The 22,800-nt window shown below is 47.6% G+C and overlaps 1 protein-coding gene across 4 annotated transcripts in view; it reads left to right on the forward strand.

Moving 5' to 3' along the window:
• The first annotated feature begins 11,731 nt into the window (after positions 1–11,731).
• MMP28 (matrix metallopeptidase 28) overlaps positions 11,732–22,800 on the forward strand; it is a 30,491-nt gene continuing 19,422 nt past the window's right edge. Inside the window, exon 1 of one of the 4 annotated variants that reach the window (XM_004092720.2) lies at positions 11,732–12,260. In XM_004092720.2, coding sequence (XP_004092768.1) covers positions 12,150–12,260 — 111 coding nt within the window. In that variant the 5' untranslated portion in view covers positions 11,732–12,149. Of the gene's footprint in view, positions 12,345–22,800 lie in introns of all 4 variants that reach the window. The other 3 variants (XM_030809169.1, XM_003281371.2, XM_030809170.1) reach the window with 3 other exon arrangements.

Raw genomic sequence — 22,800 nt, forward strand, 5'->3', positions numbered from 1 at the left:
GCGGGATGAGGCGGACTGCGGGACCCTGGCAGCCAATCAGCGGGCAGCGGGTGGTACCACAAAGCCGCGTCAGGAGGGGTGTTTCTGCACTGGTTCTATCCGCCAAGCCCTGAGGCCTTCCCAGGGCCCTCTATTCCCCCCTCCGCTAGCCGTACCATTATTGAGAGGGAATTGAGAAGAGAAAGTACCAATGCCACGATCACTGTCGGGGAGGAAGTGGAACCTACTTGCTCCGTCTTATTTACAATCCTATTTCTCACTTTATTGGGTCTGATGGAATTTGCGGTTAGGAAACGAAAGACGAGGGACCTTATAAACACAGATTATTTGGTTATGCAAAGCCTTTCTTTCCCTACAATTTTGAATGGTACGTCCTAGCTGGCGTGCTTTTGCTGCAGAGTGCTTGGACCACCTGGGGGCGTTCGGAGTCGGCGAGTTCGGGGACTGCGAGTCGTGATCAGCTCGCGTACCTGATCGCCTCCCGGTTTGTTGTAACCGTCTCGCCGAGTAGCAAACAAGGATGCTGGAACAAAAGGGTGCATTAAAACGAAATCGTACACAAATCAGACCCTGAGAATGTGGCGGGGCGGAGGGATCGAGCTTTAATTTTCAGCACTATAATTATAGCTGACTCTTGTCAGGCACCTTATATCACCTCATTTAATTCTCACAACAGATTGATGAAATATTTTCCCGATGTTGCAGATGAGAAGACAGAATTCATTTGACCTAGGTCGTACAGCTAGTAAACGGCCAAGGTGGAATTTGAAGCCTTGTAACCCGACGACATTGCATGTGAGTTTAACCAAAATGCTGCACGGCCCAGCGGGGTGGGCCCAAGGCCGCTTGGGCTCTGTAGCAGGAAACGGGCTGGAAAAGCTCAGAGAGCCAGCAAAGACGTTTTCCGGGAGGGCATGGTATCTGAGCCAAACCCTAGGTAATGTGCAGAAGTTGACTGAGTAAAGACGTGAGCAAAGTACTTTGCAGACTAGTTGTGTAACAAGTAGTTCTTCAAGGGGAGAGTAGAAGGAGATGATGCCCGAAAAGGAGGGGGCTAAATAGCTAGGGCCTTGTCAAATGCATTAGAGTTCGCACTTTGTCTTGAAGGAAATGAGAACCACTCACCAGAGGATTTTATAGGAGAGGAGTAATATCAGATTTGTATTTTCTGGCTGCCAAATGAAAAATGCACGGGGATGAGAGGCGCTTAAAAGCAGAGACCAATTAGGTGGCCAATGCAGTAATTTTGGTGAGAGATGATAGTGCCCTGGACTTAGGTAGTAGCTCTGGAGACAGAGGTAAGTGAAGCGATCCCAGAGATACCCCCCGGTAGACTAGACAAGAGCTAGTGATCACCTGGGTTGGAGAGGGTAGTGGAGAGAGAAGAGTCTGGGGTGAATTCTGGGTTTCCTGCGTAGACACGGGGGCCGGGTGGTAGTGTCATTGACTGTTATAGGGAACAAAAGGAGGAGCAGGTTGCAATGGAGGTGAAAAGGGAAGTTCAGAGTTAATGCCTTCAGGTCAGAAAAAAGATGTGAGGTCATCTCTCCCCATTATACCAGCAGTGATTGTGCCCTCAACTCTAGATAAAGAGGGTCACAGAACACTCTAGATAAGTTCAAACAAGCAAGACTAAAGGAATGAAAATTATTTCATAACTAAAAACCATTAAACTATTTAGCATATATATTGAGGAAGGCAGCCCAGCAGAGAAGATGGACATGTCCAACAGAAGAGAATTGGGTTATGGAGGGGAGGGGAAGAGGTAATTCTAGAAGATCCCTAGAGGGACCTAGAGGGTTGTTCTTTTTTATTTATTTTCTTTTTTTGAGAATTTTTTTCAAAGAAGGAAATACCAAAAGTGTTACTCATCGACTCCTTAAGTTTGTACCACCATTTGTTCATTCACTCCTCCTTCAATTGCCATCTCTGGAGGTTTACTATGTGACGGGCTCTGGAAGGCCTTGGAGAGACAGAAATAGGAAGGAGAGCCTCTGCCTTCCAGGAACTACAGTCTCGTAACAGGAACAGAGTGAACCTGTGATTTCTTTTTTTTTTTTTTAAACGTTTGTGTTAGGTTTGGGGGTACATGTGAAGGTTTGTTACACAGATAAACACGTCACAGGGATTTATTGTACATGTTATTTCATTACCCACGTATTAAGCCCAGTACCCAATAGCTATCTTTTCTGCTCCTCTCCCTCCTCCCACCCTCCACACTCAAGTAGAACCCAGTGTCTGTCGTTTCCTTCTTTGTGTTCATAAATTCTCATCATTTGGCTCCCACCTGTAAGTGAGAATGTGCAGTATTTGGTTTTCCGTTCCTGTTAGTTTGCTAATGAGAATAGCCTCCAGCTCCATCCATGTTCCAAAAAGCTTCTTGTTGTCTTCATAGTATTTGTTTCCGTATTTGTCTTCCCCTACTAATGTATCAACCCTCACATCATTTGCCCTGATAAAAGTCTGTAAATAGTCTCAGAGGCTGCGTGTCTGCTGACCTGCTGCCACCCGTGCATCAGGACCTGCACTAACTCCATCTTGTCCTGCCAAACCTGTGATTTCAATCAACTGCTGGGATTGGAGTTGTGCTGGGATTGGAGGATGCAGAGTGTGCTCTGAAAACACAAAAGAAGGGCACCTTGCCCACATGAAGGGTGGGGGATATCAAGGAGGGCTTCCTTTGGGAGGTGCCCCCTAAACTGAACTTGAAGAAAGTACAGGAATTAGGCAGTGAGGATATACCAGGAACATCATGCTCCAGGCAGAAAGGGCTGTATTTGCAAAGACTGGGAGAGAGCAAAGTTCTGGGAATTGCAAGTGGTTCAGTCTGGCTGGTCTATGGAGTTGCAGGAGTGAGGAGTTGTAATAAATGGAGTGAAAAAAGTTGGCAGAAGCCACATTCTAAAGAGCCATGTGTGCCTTACAGAGGAGTTTGAACATTAAATTTAAAACAATGGGGAACTTCTGAGGAATGTAATCAAAGGACTAACATTTTCTATATCCATTATTTCTAAAACGGGCCTGTGAAACAGGTAGTGCTGCTATCCACATTTGCTCAATTAGGACACTGCAGCTCAGGGAGGTGAAACTCTTGAGCAAGTTCACACAGCTGATGAGAACTCATGCCCAGGCCTTTGGACAATGCTCAGTGTTCTTTTCGCAGTGTCGCTGTTCTCCCACACTTGATACAAAGAACTCCTCCCAGGTCTGCATTGCTCTGGGGCCTCTTTCCAAGGTTCTTTCTCTACCACAGACTGACTCCTGTGCCCTCCTGCCTTCCAGGTCTTTGCCTGGAAATGATTCCACTGCAAATGGTTATCTGCAACAAACTTTCGCCATCACCCAGGCATTTTTTTTTTTTTTTTTTTTGAGATGGAGTCTCACTCTGTTCCCAGGTTGGAGTGCAGTGGCATGATCTTGCCTCTCTGCCTCCTGCGTTCAAGCAATTCTCATGCTTCAACCCCCCAAGGAGCTGAGATTACAGGTGTGGGCCACCACAATCAGCTAATTTTTGTATTTTTAGTAGAGACAGGGTTTCATCATGTTGGTTAGGCTGCTCTCAAACTCCCGACCTCAGGTGATCCGCCCATCTGGATCTCTCAAAGTGCTGGGATTACAGGCTTGAGCCACTGCACCTGGCAATCACCCAGGCATTCTTCATGCTGCAAGATCCTGCTCCCTCTACATGCTCCATCCTGCCCTCAGGCTGCATATTTAGGGAAGACAGCAGGTACATTTTATACATCAGCTTTAGCAGAATGTATCTGAGAAAGTCTCCAGGCCAGGCGCAGTGGCTCACACCTGTAATCCCAGCACTTTGGGAGGCTGAGGTGGGCGGATCACCTGAGGTCGGGAGTTCGAGACTAGCCTGACCAACATGGTGAAACCCTGCCTCTACTAAAAATACAAAATTAGCCAGGCGTGGTGGCACATGCCTGTAATCCCAGCTACTTGGGAGGCTGAGGCAGGAAAATTGCTTGAAACTGTGAGGTGGAGGTTGCAGTGAGCCGAGATGACACCATTGCACTCCAGCCTGGGCAACAAGAGCAAAACTCCGCCTCAAAAAAAAAAGGAAGTCTTGGTACTGGGCCTGTTGGCCCTGGATCCATTCTTCCTGTCCTCCCAGGGGAGCAGACCCCTACAGGGTTGCCTTGTTTCAGTTTCAGAAAGTCCGTCTGGCAGTATCTTTCAGCCTGAATTGATCAAGGGGAGACCTGGTGGGAAATTAGGTGGAAGAAGAGAGGAAGAAAGGAAAGAAGAGGATTATTTTTCCCCCTCCCACTCTGCCTCAGGGAGGTCTCAGAGCTCCAGTTTCCATTGGTGACCCTGGCTCCTTGGCCCTAGTAACCTGCCTCCTTCCTTTGTCCCCCCACCTACAGCTTATAGTCATCTTGCTATTGATCATTTCTGAGTTGCCTCCATCCCCTGCTTGGCTTCCCCAACCCTTCTACCAATGGTATAGGACCTTGTAAGAACATTGTAAGGATTCACTTAGAGTGAGAGGGGAAACCATTAGAGGGCGCCATTTGAGCAGAGAGGCCCAGCAAGATCTGACCTGCTTTACCAGGATTACTCTGCCTGCTGTTTAAAGCATAGATTCTAGAGGGCAGGGAAAGGTTATTGCTCTGACCAAAGTAAAAACCAGACCATGATGATTTTTTGCCTTTTTTGAAATCCTCTGGAACTCACAGTTGTACTGCATAATTCAAGGCTTGCATGCCTTGCCTGTTTGCTCTCTAGTTGGGTTGCATAATTCCTTTCTGAATGTCCAGTGCCCAGCACAATGCCTGAAACCGTAGGCTTTTTTTTTTTTTTTTTTAGACAGAGTCTCACTCTGTCACCCAGACAGTGCAGTGGCGCGATCTCAGCCCACTGCAGCCTCCGCCTCCCAGGCACAAGGGATTCTCCTGCCTCAGCCTCCCAAGTAGCTGAGATTACAGGCATGTGCCACCACACCTGGCTAATTTTTTTTTTTTTTTTGAGACAGAGTCTCACTCTTGTCACCCAGACTGGAGTGCAATGGCTCAACCTCCACTCACTGCAACCTCTGCCGCCCAGGTTCAGCCTCAGCCTCCCGAGTAGCTGGGATTACAGGCTCCTGCCACTATGCTCGGCTAATTTTTGTATTTTTAGTAGAAACGGGATTTCACCATTTTGGCCAAGCTGGTCTTGAACTCCTGACCTCGTGATCCATCCACCTCGGCCTCCCAAAGTGCTGGGATTACAGGCGTGAGCCACCGCGCCTGGCCCAATACTAGCATTTTTAAAAAGGAAAAAACAATGGCATGTAATAAATGAATAAATAAATGGGGGGAAAAAAGAGCATGACTTGTCTTTCCGTCTCGTCTTTAAACTCCTCAAGCTCAAAGGCCTTATCTAGGACTTCCCGATGTCTCCCATGGGGCACAGAGTAAGTGTTCAGTGAGTGTTTGTTGAAAGAACGACAACCATCTGGTGCCAATTGCCGCAGGCAGTGTGTAGCTGTTGTCACCACCCCACCCCCACCCCAGTGGAGGCGTCCCTGAAGCCCTTCTCCCCTGGCCTTCCTAGAGAGTGGCCCTGCCAGGATGATTACTCTGAGGCTCCAGTGCAGGAGAGGGAGGCTCCTTGTAAATGACCAGGCTATCCCGTCCTCCCAACAGTGGCAGGCGCTTCCTGTTTGGGGTAGAAAGGAACCAGACACTTTCCTGTTAGCAGGTCTTTTAAGCAAAGCAGCAGATGCTGAGCAGGTCCTGGCCCAGGCTTTCAGGCCAGATGCCTGGTGGTTAGACAGCCTTTATGTGGAAGGGAAGTGGGGCACAGCGCCAGATTGGCCAGGCTTTTATTATGCTCCTTGCAAGTCTGCTGGGTCCTGGTGTGAGTAAAAAACAAGAAGAGGATGACGCCCTGCTAGACCATGATGAGAGTTAGGGAAGATGGGGCTGCTCTGAGACACAGATCATTGCCAGGAGCAGAGGTGCTCATGTGACTGTCCTGGGGCAGGTTTGTGTATGTCATTTGGATGTAAGCGTGCTCCAGTGTGAACCTGTGCACAGAATGCATGACTGTGCTTTCAGGTCTGTGCACCCAATATCCAGCATTTTGCAGGATTTAACACTTTCTTTCTTTCTTTGAGATGGAGTTTTGCTCCTGTTGCCCAGGTTGGAGTGCAATGGCGTGACCGTGGCTCACCGAAACCTCCGCCTCCCGGCTTCAAGCGATTCTCCTGCTCTCAGCCTCCCAAGTAGCTGGGATTATAGGCATGCACTTCCGTGCCTGGCTAATTTTGTATTTTTTTAGTAGAGACGGGGTTTCTCCATGTTGGTCAGGCTGGTCTCGAACTCCTGACCTCAGGTGATCCTCCCGCCTTGGCCTCCCAAAGTGCTAGGATTATAGGTGTGAGCCACCACACCTGGCCAGATTTTTGTATTTTTAGTACAGACGGGGTTTCACCATGTTTTTCAGGCTGGTCTCGAACTCCTGATCTCAAGTAATCTGCCCTCCTTGGCTTCCCAAAGTGCTGGGATTACAGGCTTGAGCCACCTTGCCCGGCTGGATTTAACACTTTCTAATTGTCTAGCTTGTTCTGCATTGCACACGGGATAGCAGAAAAGGCAGGAATTATTTCCCTCCCATTTTATAATGGCAGAAAGAGAGGTTAGTTGACTTGCAAAAGTCACACAGAATGTGAAAAAGTTGAGATTCAACCCCAGGTTTATCTTGCTCCAAATTTCTTACTTTTTCTAGCCCCGTATGAGCATATATGTACACATACAGGGGGAGCAGACACTGAGGTATGCCTGTGAATGTGACCCAGGCTGCTGAGACCGTATCCCCATGTGCCAGAGAGAGGACATTTCCCTTCCAGAGGCAGAGACGGTTGCTAGAGTCAGGGCTTCGGGAATTGAATCACAGCTAAAAATGCAGAGGCTATGCTCAAAAATGAATTTAAATTATCACAGCAAAAGTCCTCACAACTCAGGAAGGCCTCCTTTTCAGCTCTCCCAACCTAACATCATGTCCTCATTATTCTGCGAATTATTCCTCTGCTTATGTGTTTGAGGTTGGTCTCTTGAGTGCCTGTCTCCGGAGCCCAGAATTCTTCCTGAGAAAATCTACATTGTGTTCCACACACTTCCTGGGGAGGAGGAAGGGGCAGAGACAAAGCTGATTGTTCCTCTTATTACAAAGAGAGAAACTGAGGCCCAGAGGAACCTTGTCCAGGTTCACACATCCTGCCTGATTCAAGGGGTCCTGCTGTTGTCTTCTGTCAGAGCAGGAGGAATGGCTGGGAAGCAGCCACTGCCAAACACTCCCCTGGGCAGGCAACATGCCCAGGCCCTGGCATGAGTTCCACAGAATCCTGTCCACTCTGGGAGTGCTGGGAGGCACTGTGGATCTAAGCCAAGCCCCAGTGCAGAGAGAGGGAGGGAGGAGAAACAGCTCTCTTTGAAGAGGAGGTGTGAAGAGAACTACCATCCAAGCTGGGTCAGGAATCTGCTCAGCCAAAACAGGGAGAAAAGGAAGGAGAGAAACAGACCGTGGGAAAACCTATCTTCCTGCTGGAAGCTGGTATTTACTAATTTGTAATTCAGTAGGTCTGGGGTAGGGCTCTGGAATCTGAATTTTTCAGGTGATACAATGCAGGTGATCTAAGAATCACATTTTATAAATTTGACTTGAGGTAGGATAGTGTAGTATTTATGGGCCCTAGATCTGGAGTTACAGCATCCAGGTTGAATTACAGTTTCCATTATAAGATTTGTGGCCGGGTGCAGTGGCTCACGCCTATAATCCCAGCACTTTGGGAGGCTGAGGCAGGTGGAGCACCTGAAGCCCAGAGTTTAAGACCAGCCTGGCCAACATGGCAAAAACCCGTCTCTACTAAAAATACAAAAAAAAAAAAAAAATAGCCAGGCGTAGTTGCAGGCACCTGTAATCCCAGTTTCTTGGGATGCTGAGGCAGGAGAATTGTTTGAACCTGGGAGGCGGAGGTTGCAGTGAGCCGAGATCACACCATTGCACTCCAGCCTAGGCGACAGAGCGAGACTCGGTCTCAAAACAAAAAACAAGAAACCATTATAAGATTTGTGACTCTGGACAAGTGATACAATCTCTCTGTGCCTCAGTTTCCTCATGTTTAAAATTAGGATGCTTCTAATAGTAGCTTTCTCATAAGGAAGTTGCAAAGAGTCAATGACATGATTTATGTAAAGCACATAGCACATATGTGGCCCATGTTAAATTTCTCAACAAGTATTAATCACTATCATTTGTTCCAACTCCTCATTCCCATCCCTACACCCACTCCTACCAGAGGAGGAAATAATGGTATTGGATTAACATAGGGACTTGCCACCACAGTATTCTTTTGGATCTGGGTAATCTTTGGGTCATGGTTTGAGAATCCCTGATCCAAAGCCATTCTCCAGTCACTCTCCAGATACCCTTGCTATGAACTGAGTCTCTTCTCAATAAACTGCCCTGATTTCATCTTCCTTTTCTCCTTGGACTCCCTCCCATCCTCCCAGCATGCACACAGCAAGCTGCTGCCCACCCTCCCCACCCCATCCAAAGTGATTTTGGCTCAGTATGTGTACTAGACATGAAAACATACAGCAAGTCACACTTGTGGGGCTTCACAGGCCCCTGGATTTTGAAGATCACAGAATTTGGTGCTCTTGGATTTATGAGTAATCTTCAGAGGAAGAAGAGAACCGGAACCTCCTGCTGCCCAAATTCAAACCATGGAAGTATGTTATCTTCCCGGGAAAGAGACATCCTACACAAAGGCAGGGTTGAAGCCCAGAGTAAGCATATGCGTGGAGAAAGCTTTGTTCTGCATAAATTCTTGCAGGCAGTTTCAAGTCTGGATGGCATTTCAAGGTGACCACAAGCAGAGATGGCATAGGGAGAGGAAAGGATGGGATGAAATAATCCAACCAAGAACACAAAAGGAAAATAGAGAAAGTCAACTTTCAAATGCACAGTGGTGCTAGTTTGAGGGGTTCAGGGACCAGAGCTAGGTTGGGATGCAGAGAGAGGCAGGATCCGCTTTCCAAGCGGCCAAGCCTGTCTCCTCCCAGACATTCAGCCCTCCAGAGAACCATGACTTCTCCTCTTATCGTCTCTTCCCAGTGAAGCTGAAATGGAGAACCTCTGGGATGTGACACAGACATAGTGTGTCTCACTATGTTGGCCAGGCTGGTCTTGAATTCCTGGGCTCAAGTGATCCTCCCATCTCGGCCTCCTGAAATGTTGGGATTACAGGTGTAAGCCACCATGCCCAGTCAGAATAGACATTTTAGAGCAGGCATTCCCAGCCAGAATAAACATTTTAGAAACAGGCATTCCTGGCCGGGCGTGGTGGTGTGTCCTGTAGTCTCAGCTACTCTGGAGGCTGAGGTGGGAGGATGGCTTGAGCCTGAGAGGTCAAGGCTGCAATGAGCCCTGATTATGCCACTGTACTCCAGCCTGAGAGTCAGAGCAAGACCCTGTCTCTAAAGAACGAAATAAAAAGAAACGAAATAAAAAGAAACAGGCATTCCTTTGAGGGAGACTAACTGGAAACAGGTCCTGTTCACTTTCCAACCAACCAATGAAAAAGGGGCATCCATCCTGGGCATACCAATTTTAAAAAGGCACTTCTCTGGGCAGACCAATGAGAAAAAGGATGTGCAGATGCATCCCCGTCAGGGAGCCGCAAGATTTCTGGAATTGAGGATGGATCTCTTTGCCATCTATGCCCCCTCTCTGAGGATGCCCTCTGCACATTCATAAGAAGCATCCCTGCCTGGGTTGGTGCCCCAGAGATAGTGGACATGAAGCTGGCCTGCCCCTTGCTCTTAGAGAGCTTCCAGCCTTGCCAGGCAACTAGTAGGAAGGTCCTCCCTTCTGCGATGTGGGCGTGGCGGTGCATGCCTGTAGTCCCAGCTGCTCTGGAGGATCGTTTGAGCCCAGGAGTTTGAGGCCAGCATGGGCAACACAGCAAGACCCTGTACTCAACCCATATCCCCCCAAAAAGAACAGACTGTAACATGGCTGCTGATTCAAACAAAACTCTGCAGTGGACCTTGGGGAGGGAGCTTCTGAAGGAGAGTGAGATAGGATTACTAGATTTAGCAAATAAAAATATAGGACTCCAGTTAAACTTGAATTTCAGATTAATGAATATTTTAAAAAGTAACTGGGTGCTATGCAATATTTGGGGCACTTATACTAAAAAATTATTCATCATTAATCTGAAATTCAGGATTAATTGGGTATCCTCTGTTTCATCTGGCAACCTTAGAGAGAGAGAAAGCAAGAAAGAGAGAGAGAGAGAGTGTGTGTGTGTGTGTGTGTGTGTATGTGTGTGTTTGTGGTTACAGGTATGGCATGATGTATGGTGTGTGTTTGTGGTTACAGGTATGGCATGATGTATGGTGGCTTTTACCATAGATGGATTTTACCGTAGATGGATTTTGACAGGCCAGGCCAGATAGCCCTGCTTTGGGCAGGGAGCTCTGATGATCATCAGTTGATAAGGACACTGTGGACCAAGCTGGAGTCAGACCTAGGTTTGCCAATTCTTTCTCCAGGCAGAATCTTTCCATCCCTTCTTCTATAAAACATTAAAAGATTAGCTGGGCACGGCGACACGTGCCTGAAATCCCAGCTACTCAGGAGGCTGAGATGGGAGGATTGCTTGAGCCTTGAAAGTCAAGGCTACAGTGAGCTGTGATCGTGCTACTGCACTCCGGCTTGGGCAACAGAGCAAGACCCTGTCTTAAAAATACGTATGTACATATATACACACATAAAATGTCTATTAAAAGGGCTTTTTCCAATTCCTCCACACAAGTGGTGTATTTTTCTAAATAGTACAAAAACGTTGTGTGATACCGAGGACCTGAGCCTTAGGGTTGGAACACAGCATTATTTTTGTTCAGCACTTTAGGGATTCCAGATTATTTTTACACACATTAACTCATCTAATCCCACAATGACCCCCAGAGCTCAGTATCATTTTCCATTTGCATTTTACGAAGTAGTGAACTGAGTAGAAGTGAGACAGCAACCAGCTCTCAGTTACACAGATAGATAATGAAAACAGTTTACTTTTTGCTCAATATGAGTTTAGCAAAGGCTTTCACGTAAACCGTTTCACTTCATCCTTATGGGGTATATAAAATCAGGCACTTTACACTCATTTTCTCTTTTCATCCTCATGCAACGCTGGGCACTAAATATCGTATGCTGTCATTTTATTGATGAGGAAACTCACGCTCGAAGTAGTTAAATCCTTTGCCAAAGATCACACAGCTGCAGTCTACCCCTTATTAAGTGCACACTTCGTGATGCCATGCACCCTGTTCAGTAATTTACAGGCGTTGTTATCTCATTAAATCTCCCCAACAGTCACAGAATAGCGATATTCTTATTATCCCATTTACTGATGAGAAAAGTGGGTTCAGAGAGGGTGAGTGACTGGTGCAAGACCACACAGCCAGCAGGGGGCTGAGGCAGGACTCAAAGGACTAGCAAAGGAGCAAGTCTGGAACTCAAACCGTTCTGACTCCAGCTCTGTGCTCCTTCTCTCGCACCCTGACCCTGGGTGGGGGGCCTCGCTCCTCACCCAGCTGAAACAATCAACGACCCTCTGGTAGACCAGGACCTCTCTTCATCGAAGTCTTAGGTAGCCATGCTTGCCAGGAGAAGGCCTTTCTTCCTTCGCCCTCCCTGGACAGATCCGGGTCAACTGGAGGTGGCGGGCGAGAGGACCGATCCGCAGGGCGGTGGCGGGCGCAGGGCGAGGCTGTGCAGCGAACGGAAGAGGCTCCGGGACCGCCGCGTGTTCCAGCGGCGGAGCGGGGTGGGTGGAGCGGGAGTGCCGGGCCTCCGCCCCCTCCGCCTGCGTTTCCTTCCTCCCTCCCTCGGTCCCCGGGGCCGGCGGACCCGCGGGCACGCACTGCCCGGGCTGGACGACCTCTGGCCGGCTCCCGGCGAAGGGCAGCGGAGGAGCGGCCCAGCGTGCGCATCTAGGGCACTGGCGAAACCTCGGGACAGTCCCTCTCCGTGCGGGGGCGGCGCAGAGCAGTCCCATCCCCGGGGTCCCGGGCGCGGCTGACTGCCGGCTGGCTCCCTGCGCTCAGTAGCTCCCCAAGCCGGGCTGCACCGGAGGCGGCGAGATGGTCGCGCGCGTTGGCCTCCTGCTGCGCGCCCTGCCGCTGCTACTGTGGGGCCGCCTGGACGCCCAGCCCGCGGAGCGCGGAGGCCAGGAGCTGCGCAAGGAGGCGGAGGTACGCGGTGTGTACCTGGCGGAGAGCGGTGCGCGTGCTTGAGACCTGTCAGAACTCGGCAGTCAGGCCACCCGGCAGTCCCCTGTGAGCAGACAATCTGCGTTACCCTACCCCTGTCCTCCGCCCCCTTCGCACTTGAACGTAAAGAGCCGGGCAGATTTTTCCCCGTGCCAGGCTGGAACCACACAGGCACGCGGATCCGCACTGATGGGCTGGGGTGGGTGCAGAGACGAGACCGGACAGACAGGCAAGAGCCCAGAGGGGACATCCTACCCTAGTTTGGCACGGAGCCACTCTCCCTCACCACCTAGGCCGGGGAGAATGACGTTCATTCGTCGGATGTCCCCGAACCGTGTGGAAGCCTCAGTTTGGTGCTGTGGAGAGGGTACCGCTGGCTGGCCGGGACGCGGGACACAGCGCTGGCTTCCTGGCCGGGGGCCGCCGCTGACCAGCTTGGGCAAGCCATTTAAACTGCTCAGAACTAGTTTCTTTGCCTGTAAAATGGGCAAGAGTAGTATACTCTCAAGAGTTGCTTCTAAGGAGCTTTAAACGGGGCTTCAGGACTGAACTTAAGGGGGCGGGAAGGTGTACCTTAGAGAGCTCCCTTTCCATTTTCTTGCTTTGGATTCAACTTGCTTGTTGTAGGTTGCGCAAGGGGAATTTTTTTGTGAGGTAAGGGTGGGGATCAATATAGGGCGTCTATTTTCTAGATAAAAGTGTAGGCCGGACGCGGTGGCTCACGCCTGTAATCCCAGCACTTTGGGAGGCTGAGGCGGGCGGATAACCTTAGGTCAGGAGTTCGAGACCAGCCTGACTAACATGGTGAAACCCCGTCTCTACTAAAAATACAAAAATTAGCCAGACGTAGTGGCGGGCGCCTGTAATCCCAGCTACTCGGGAGGTTGAGGTAGGAGAATCACTTGAACCCGGGAGACAGAGGTTGCAGTGAGCCGAGATCCTGCCATTGCACTCCAACCTGGGCAACAGAGCGAGACTCTGTCTCAAAAAAAAAAAAAAAAAAGTGATTGTAGTAACACAACAGTATCATTTCTTTCCTCCCCCAAAGAAGCATGTCTGCTTGTGTTCTTACTTCTCAAGAATATGACCAGGGTCTCCACTATTTTAAGGAGGAGGGATATGAACAGGTTTTGTTTTGTTTTGTTTTTGTTTTGAGACAGAGTCTCGCTCTGTTGCCTGGGATGGAGTGCAGTGGCTAGATCTCGGCTCACTGCAACCTCTGCCTCCTGGGTTCAAGCGATTCTCCCGCCTCAGCCTCCTGAGTAGCTGGGATTACAGGCATGCACCATCATGCCGGGCTAATTTTTGTATTTTTAGTAAAGATGGGGTTTCACCATATTGGCCAGGCTGGTCTCGAAGCCCTGACCTCAAGTGATCTGCCTGCCTCGGCTTCCCAAAATGCTGGGATTACAGGCGTGAGCCACCGCATCCAGCTGGAATATGAACAGGTTCTGAATTACTGAGCCCTGCTCTGCCCTGAGACTCTTGCTCCTCTAAGAGCTTCTTTCCTGCCCTCAAACTGCCCGTGGAGAGATTCTCAGTATCCTCCCTACTCCCATTCCCTAGAAGGGCAAGCTGAATTTGGGGAAACTGCAGAATGAAGAAGGCCCTCTCTGAATGCCTCATTCTTCCATCAGCCAGCTCCCATCACTACTGGGGAATATTTGGAAATGACCCTGCTTCAACAAGGGATCATCTCTCGTCGCCTTCCACCCCTCCCCTTCCTAGGACTGGGCTCTTGCTCTGTGCTCTCTGGTTTCTCTGCATATTCAGAGAAGCGCTTTGTTTCTCTGAATTGAGACTCTTAACAACATCAAGTGCAGAGTCCTTGCAGCCCCAGGAGAAGGCTTCCGTCTGCCAAGCCAAGTCTTGTTAAGAGTCCCACCCCACCTCACTGCAAGTGCGGGTCCCAGGCAATCCCTGGCTAGGGAACAGAGGCATATCTCTGCTGCCCATGCCTGTGGTGGCCCCAGATGGAGAGAATTTCATCTTGGGGTATGCTTGGGAAACTTAATATCCAGCAGATTGAGTTTCTTTCAGTCTATTTAACATAAATTGGGGGAAGGGGATTTTTAACTCTGAGAACAAGAAAATATTTTAAAAGCATAAAAACTCTGGAAACGTGTAATGGGTATGTATGTGTCTCTATATGCCTATGCATGTACATGTGTGTGTGTATATATACATTTATTACATATATACACACAACGGGGGATGTGTCTATGTCCATATGTGTTTTTGTATATGGTTAATTGCATGAGCTTCAGTGCCAGACAAACCCATACGTAAACCATGGATAACTCATTTAACCTCTATAAACCTCAGTTTTCTTCTCCATACAATGGGGGTTAATAATGCCTATTTCACAAGATTGTTGTATGGTTTCATTGAAATAACATACGTACAATGCCTAGCACAGTTCATAGGACATAGAAAGCAGTCTATAAAAGGAAGTTGCTCTCAATGCTGTTATTACCTTTATCATTACTTTAGAGAACTGAGCTTCGGCTTAAAGTCTGGGTTTGAAGACTAGCTCCCCCACAACAATAATACAGGACAAAATATGTAAGGCAACTATTTTCAGCATTGGACAACAGACAGCACAGAGCTGCAATTCCTAAAGAGAGTATTTTAGTTACTATGACTACATTACAAATTATCCCCAAAACTTAGTGAAGTAAAACAACCGTTTATTAAGTTCACAGATACTGTGAGTCGAAATTTCAAATAGGGCACATCAGGGCAGCTTGTCTCCATTCTACAGTGTCTGGGGCTGGAATCATCTGAAGTGTGTTTAGATATCTGGCACTCGATGCTGGCTGTTGGCTGGTGGCCTCAGTTATTTTTCACATGGACCTATCCACATGGTCTGTCCATGTGGGCTAGTTTGGGCTTCCTTATAACATGGTGTCTGGGTCCTGGGGATGAGTGTTGGGAGCGGGAAGAAGAGAGAGGAACTATATCCTTTTTATGACCTACTGTTGCTTCTACTGCACTGCATTGGCTAGAGCAGTCACAGCTGCCTCCCAGGTTCAAGGGGAGGGAACATAGACCCCACAATTGCTGGGAGGAGTGTTAAAGTCACATTGTGAGAAGAACGTGGGAATGGGAGATACTGTTGTGTCATTTAGGGAACAACCATCCACAGAAGGAAAAGCCAGAAAGTGAGCCCCACAGTTGCCCCAGTTCTTTGCTTGGAGACAATTCCCGACTGCAGTGCGGGGAACTAGACCTCAAGCAGAACAGAGCAGTCCTGCTGTGCTGAGGGACAAAGCTCAGAGTTCAGGGCTGTTGAAGTAGCTGGAATCTGTGGAGCGGTGCGTCACAGAGGAGGGAGCTATACTGAAGGGGGTTCCCGTAAGTCTGTGTGGGGTTCACTGCAAGTCCTTGCCTGGGGACTGTGCTAGCACGTGTAGGGTGAGATTGTGTGATGCTTACCAGAGAACAACTGCTATGTGATTGAGAACAGGAAAAAAGACTGGAGAAGTTGAGCAGTTCTGGAAGATATTGGCAGTCTGGGCCAGCCAAAATGCAAAAAACTCCTTAACACCCTGGGCATCTATGTAAAACACCAGCAATGCCATGCTTTAGGTGTAAGCACCATGAACTAGAGTAAGACCTACTCTAACAAAATTTGGAAATGAGTAAACATAAAACATTTATTTCCCTTGTCATAATTTCTGTAAAAGACAACTGGCTGCTTAAAGCAAAATAATAACATCATAAGTTGGACTTTATTTTTATTTTTTGAGACAGCCGTGGCTCACTGCGGCCTCAATCTCCTGGGCTCAAGTGATTCTCCTGCTTCAGCCTCCTGAGTACCTGGAACTACAGACACACACCACCATGCCCAACTAATTTTAAAATATTTTTGTAGAGATGAGGTCTCCCCATGTTGCCCAGGCTGGTCTCGAACTCCCGGACTTAAGCAATCCTCCTGCCTCGGCCTTCCAAAGTGCTGGGATTACAGGCTGGAATTCTACTATCCTACAATAGTAGAATTTTATTTGCCCACCCCTGCTTCCCTTAGCCAGGTGCTGTGCCACTATCATAACTACTTCTTTTACATGTGTTTTAAAGTCCAACTTATGGCCATGCCCCCTTATGGCCATAAGTTGGACTTTAAAACACATGTAAAAGTAACAGTTATGACAATGGCACAAGGCAAGCGGGGGCAGGTAAATAGAATTCTACTATTGTAAGATTAGTACATTTGTGGCCGGGCACAGTGACTCACGCCTGTAATCCCAGCACTTTGGGAGGCCGAGGCTGGAAGATTGCTTGAGCCGAGGAGTTTGAGACCAGCCTGGGCAACATAGAGAAACCCTGTCTCTACATATTTTTTTTTTTTAATTAATACATTTGTGAATTGGAATGTCAGTGTGAAGTGGGAAATGGGATGTGTCAAGTGGGAAGTGAGAGATGGAGGTTTCAACATGTTGGCCAGGCTAGTTTCGAACTCCTGCCTCAGGCTCCCAAATTGCTGGGATTACAGACTTGAACCACCATACCCAGCCTCTACAGACTAATTTCTGTGTATATATATTTGGATATCCTGGACGTTTCATATAAATGGGATCATATTATATGTGGCCTTTTGAGCTGGATAGTTGGAAACTTGAACACCACTCTCCCAATAATGAATAGAAAAAATAGACAAAAAAATCAGTCAGGATGTAGCAGACTTGAACAATACTGTAAACCTTCTGGACCTAATTGATGTTGATAGAAAACTACACTTGAGAACTCCAGATACACATTCTTTTCAGGTGCATATCAATAATTTACCAACTGAGACCATAGGCTGGGCCATAAAATAATTCTCAGTTCACTTAAAAAATTTAAATTTTGCAAAAGGCTGGGTGTGGTGGCTCATGCCTGTAATCCCAGCACTTTGGGAGGCCAAGGCAGGAGGATCATTTGAGGTCAGTAGTTGGAGACCAGCCTGACCAACATGGTGAAACCTCATCTCTACTAAAAATAGTAAAAATTAGCCAGGCGTAGTGGCAAACGCCTGTAATCTCAGCTAGTCGGGAGGCTGAGGCAGAATTGCTTGAACCCAGGAGGCGGAGGTTGCAGTGAGCCGAGATCACGCTGCTGCACTTCAGCCTGGGCAACAGAGCGAGACTCTGTCTAAAAAAAAAAAAAAAAAAAAAAAAAAAGGCTGGGTGTGGTGGCTCATGCCTGTAATCCCAGCACTTTGGGAGGCTGAGGTGGGTGGATCACCTGAGATCAGGAGTTCGAGACTAGCCTGGCCAACATCGTGAAACCCCGTCTCTACTAAAAATACAAAAATTAGCCGGGCATGGTGGTGTGTGCCTGTAATTCCAGCTACTCGGGAGGCGGAGACAGGAGAATTGCTTGAAACCAGGAGGCGGAGGTTGCAGTGAGCCGAGATCACGCCACTGCACTCCAGCTTGAGCAACAGAGCGAGATTCTGTCTTAAAAAAAAAAAAAAAAATTAAATGTTGCAAATTATGTTTTCTTACCAAAACAGAACTAATTTTAAAATCAGTAACAATAAGACATCTAGCAAAGCCCCAGATATTTGGAAATTAAACAACACACTCCTAAATGACCCATGAGTTGATTCAGAAATCATCAGAGCAATGAAACTAAATAATAATGAAAATACAACATTTCATATCAATATCTGTGGGATGCAGCTAAAGCAGTGCTTTAAATGAAATTTACAGCTTTAAATTCCTATAGTAAGAAAGAAGAAAAGTTTTAGGTCAATGATTTAAGCTTCCACTTTAAGAATCTGAAGAAAGAACAAATTAAACCAAAAGGGCACAGGAAAGAAAGAAATAATAAAAAAACAGCTGTGTGATCATAGGTAGTTCCTTCACTTGGCTGCGGTTTCCTCTCCTGTGAAATAAGAAGGCTAAATTTCTTAAATGACTTCTAAGATTCTCTCTAGCTCTAACACTGTTTGGCTTTGGTGTGCTTGTATGCTTGTGCCTCTATATATGTGTGTGCCTTTGTGTGTGTACATCGTCTGCCTCTGTGTCCATGTTTGTCTGTCTGGATGTGCCTGTGTTCTCAAGTCTCTGTGTGTATTCCTGTACCCTGTGTGTATTCCTGTACCCTGGCTCTATGTGTCCCCTCTGTGCACACAATGTAATAAAGTTGAGGCCTTTCCAGAGTGGTCTTTGCCAGGGAGGAGACTAACTGCTTACAAAGCTGTGTTGTGAACAAACAAGTTCATTGTTGCCACTTAGGAAAACTAGAGCTGCTCACAGCACTGGTAAGTAGGAAGAGCATGCTCTGCTGAGTTGCAAGATTGAGAATTAACAGATGACATCATCAGCCTGTCCCCCACTCCCATTCCAAGCCAGACACTGTCCTGTGCTTGGGTAACACAGATTCCCAAGGGATCTATCTATCATTTGCTTTGCTTGGACCTTCTTTAGAACAGCCAGGCAGTAGTTTCAGGACCTGCCTTCCACTGGGTGGTCTAGCTATATCTGTACAGCTACTCCCAGTGTGCCAGTACCAGGAGCTGGATAGTTCGTTTCTCCAGGGAGACACTGGAGCTTCTGTGGAGTATCCACCCCCAGATGCAGTGTCTGTTTCTCATACCCCAGAGCCATTCATTTGACTTTTTGTGAGTCAGAAACCCAGAAACCTGGGTGTGGAAGCCGTTCCCAAGAACTTAGCTCAGTGACTCATGGGTATAGGGTGAATAGAAGTGCAGAAGAGGCTCTGAAGGGTCCTAGAGGACCACAGTTGGTGGAAAAGCACTTGTCTAGCCAATTACCAGGATTTGGGTAGTGGAAGCATGACCCTAATAGCAGGGAGACATGGTTGGACAATATCTCCCTAAACCCACCCTTGATCAAGGCATTATTTTGTGCCCTAAACTTAGCCCCCACAAGTCTAGTGAGAACCATGAGTCCATACAGTATAGTTACTTGGCATTAGAGAAAGAGTACAAGATGTGGTCTGGATAAAGACTAACTGGCTAGTGTTTTCCATCTTCCTTAAGGACAGAAAATGAAAGGAGGGCTGGCCACAATGGCTCATGATGGCTATAACCCCAGCACTTTGGGAGGCCAAGGTAGAAGGATCATTTGAGGCCAGGAGTTCGAGACCAGCCTGGGCAACATAGAGAGACCCCGCCCCCATCTCTACAAAAATTAAAAAATTAGCCAGGCACGATGGCACATACCTGTAGTCTGAGCTACTCAGGAGGCTGAGGTACAAGGATCGCTTGAGCCCAGGAAGTCAAGGTTTGTAGTGAGCTGTGATCACGCCACTGCATTCCAGCCAGGGTGACGGAGCAAGACCGTATCTCAAAAAAAAAAAAAAAAAAAGAAAAAGAAAAAAGAGTGAGAGAGAGAGAAAGAAGGAGCAGGGATTATAGCAAGAGGTATCTAGGTTACACCTAGACAGAACTTTGTGACTATAAGACTAAGGACAAAGGGGCTGGGTGCACTGGCTCACACCTGTAATCCCAGCACTTTGGGAGGCCAAGTTAGGTGGATCACTTGAGGTCAGGAGTTTGAGACCAGCCTGGCCAACATGGCAAAGCTTCATCTCTACTAAAAATACAAAATTAGCCGGGCACGGTGTGTACGCCTGTAATCCCAGATAGTCGGGAGACTGAGGCAGGAGAATCGCTTGTGCCCAGGAGGCGGAGATTGCAGTGAGCTGAGGTCATGCCACTGTACTCCAGCCTGGGCAACAGAACAAGACTCTGACTCAAAAAAAAAGACCGAAGGACAAAGGAAAGAAGGAGAAAAAGAAAGGAAGTCAGGCAGAGGAAAGGGGAAGCCTTTACCCAAAACAAAGGAAAGGAGCTGAGTTAACCCCACTGCCCTGAAGTCTTCACTAGCTCCCAGGAGCCAGAGGGTGAAAGCAGAGCATTCTGGTAGCAGATGTTTATCTTTATGCAGGAACATGCTTCAGTCCTGTCGAATGCCTGCGGCCTGTTAGACGACCTGTTTTGAGTGTGATGGAAAACAGGATCCCAGCCCCTATTTGAAAGCCAGAGCCCACTGCCTGAGCAACTTCTTTTCTCTGCTCTAATCCTGAACTTTCTTGTAAAGCAGGTAAGAGAAATCCAGCCAGAAACACCCCAGTTTGACCTTTTTCTTAATTGAGAGTCAGCTCCCCAGTAGAGAGAGCAGCTTGGCCCTTGCCCCTTTAGTTTTAAAGCCTCTGAGTCACTTGTTTAAATGTAAAATAAAACATCCTAGGGTAGATGTCAGAGGATTCAGATTAGAGTACTGGTTCTGTCACACACTAGGTCACTTTGGTAAGACACTACACTCCCCTGAGACTTAATTTCCTCGTCTTTAAAATGGGAATAGCAACACCTGTCCTGTCTATATTCATGCAAGATCATTGTGAGATTCAAAGAAGGTGTGATATCTTTAAAAAGCTCTACAGCTGTCTAGGGCTTATTGTGCTCCTGACTACCAGAAAATATTTTCATATATAGAACACATCAAGGCAGAATACCAGCTATCATTCGTCTGTTTTTTTTTGTTTTGTTTTATTTTGTTTTTGTAGAGACAGGATCTCACTATGAGACTGGTCTCAAAATCCTGGCCTCAAGAAATCTTCCTACTCCAGCCTTCCAAAGTGCTAGGATTGCAGACATGAGCCACTACACCTTGCCATCCTTTGCATCTTGACTTGGCTAATAATGCCAAAGATACACTTGAATGATAAGCACAATCTCAAATGGTCACTATGGGAACTAAAATAATAATAAAATGTAACATGAGATGGAGTATATCATAGGTAAAGTGACAGTTTCTGTATGCATTTGGCAATTTTTTAATTCTTAATTTCATTTCTGCTGCTGAAATTCTGTGTTATGGAGGATGTCTAAGAAGGTGAGTCCTGGCTGGGCATGGTGGCTCATGCCTGTAATCTCAGCACTTTGGGAGGCCAAGGTGGGCAGATCACCTGAGGTCAGGAGTTCGAGACCAGCCTGGCTAACATGGTGAAACCCCGTTTCTACTAAAAATACAAAAAGTTACCCAGGCATAGTGGTGCACGCCTGTAATCCCAGCTACTCGAGAGGCTGAGGCAGGAGAATCACTTGAACCCAGGAGGCAGAGGTTGCAGTGAGCTGAGATCGCGCCATTGCACTCCAGCTTGGGCAACAAGAGCGAAACTCCACGTCAAAAAAAGAAAAAAAAAAAAAAAAAGGCAAGTACTACACACTCACCTACCAAATGTTCCTTCCAGCAATAAAGCTCCATGAACATAGAGGTAAAAATAACATTGTTAATGGGGCAACTGTCATAAAGCCTTCCCAAACCATCTTCTTAGATGTTGATGATTCTCCTGTGAAAAAGGTAAAACAGTATTCTTTCTCCATTTTATACATTGGGGCACAGAGAGATTAAGTAACTTTGTCTTAGCTTACACAGCTAGTCAGTTGCAGAAGCAGGGCTAGAATAATGGATAGAGCTGGAATATATATTAGAGCTCTAATAATCCAATCTCCTGGCTGGGTGCGGGGCTCACGCCTGTAATCCCAGCACTTTGGGAGGCCGAGGCGGGCAGATCACGAGGTCAAGAGATCGAGACCATCCTGCCTGACACGGTGAAACCCCGTCTCTACTAAAAATACAAAAAATTAGCCGGGCATGGTGGCGGGCACCTGTAGTCCCAGCTACTTGGGAGGCTAAGGCAGGAGAATGGCGTGAACCTGGGAGGCAGAGCTTGCAGTGAGCTGAGATCTTGCCACTGCACTCCAGCCTGGGTGACAGAGTGAGACTCTGTCTCAATAATAATAATAATAATAATCATCATCATCATCCAACCTCCTAATTTTATAGAAGAGGAAACCGAAGCCCAGAGGCACAGGACTTACCTAAGGACACACAGTTAGCCATAGTACTAGGAATAAAACTCAAGACTCTCAGTCCAGTGCCCTTGCCCTGCCAGTTCAATGATGCAGACTTCCTGACTCAGGCCTTGGGTTCATTTTGCTGCACCTCATCATTGGTCCTGCCCTGTGCAGAAATGGCCAAAATTTCCCTTCCCTCAGGCACTAAATAGGCTAGGCTGTATGCACCCTCCCAGGACAAGTCAGGACCGATGCAGGCCTAGAATCCCTAGCACTGTGTGATTCCACCAAGCTGGCTGGGTCCCAGGAGAACTAGTTCCATTTTACCCAGACTCCACAGCCACGCCCAGGGACTTTCAGAGGTGACTCCTCAGGAAAGTGGTCCCAGCCCTAACCAAGGGGGTAAGGCATGTTGGCACAAGCTTTTAGGCCAGAGTAGGGTGAGTCACCTAAGGGGCACAGCCTTCCAGCTTCTTCTCCATTCAGCTCAAGCCTTGGGCTCCCTAAGAGAGAGGATGGGTAGAAAATAGAGAAGAGAGAAAACCTGATCCTTGAACTTCAAGGCCCGGAGATGCGGTCTAGACTCTGCCTCCTTGAAGTGGGGCAGGGATGATCCCAGGTGGAACTCAGAGAGTCCTTAAGAGAACCACTGAACAAGCCCCCAGGACAATGGAAGCCTAGAAGGAAAATGACCCCCAAGAGGGTTTG

The sequence above is a fragment of the Nomascus leucogenys genome, unplaced genomic scaffold, assembly GCF_006542625.1.
Source record: "Nomascus leucogenys isolate Asia unplaced genomic scaffold, Asia_NLE_v1 Super-Scaffold_391, whole genome shotgun sequence".
Taxonomy (NCBI): Eukaryota; Metazoa; Chordata; class Mammalia; order Primates; family Hylobatidae; genus Nomascus; species Nomascus leucogenys.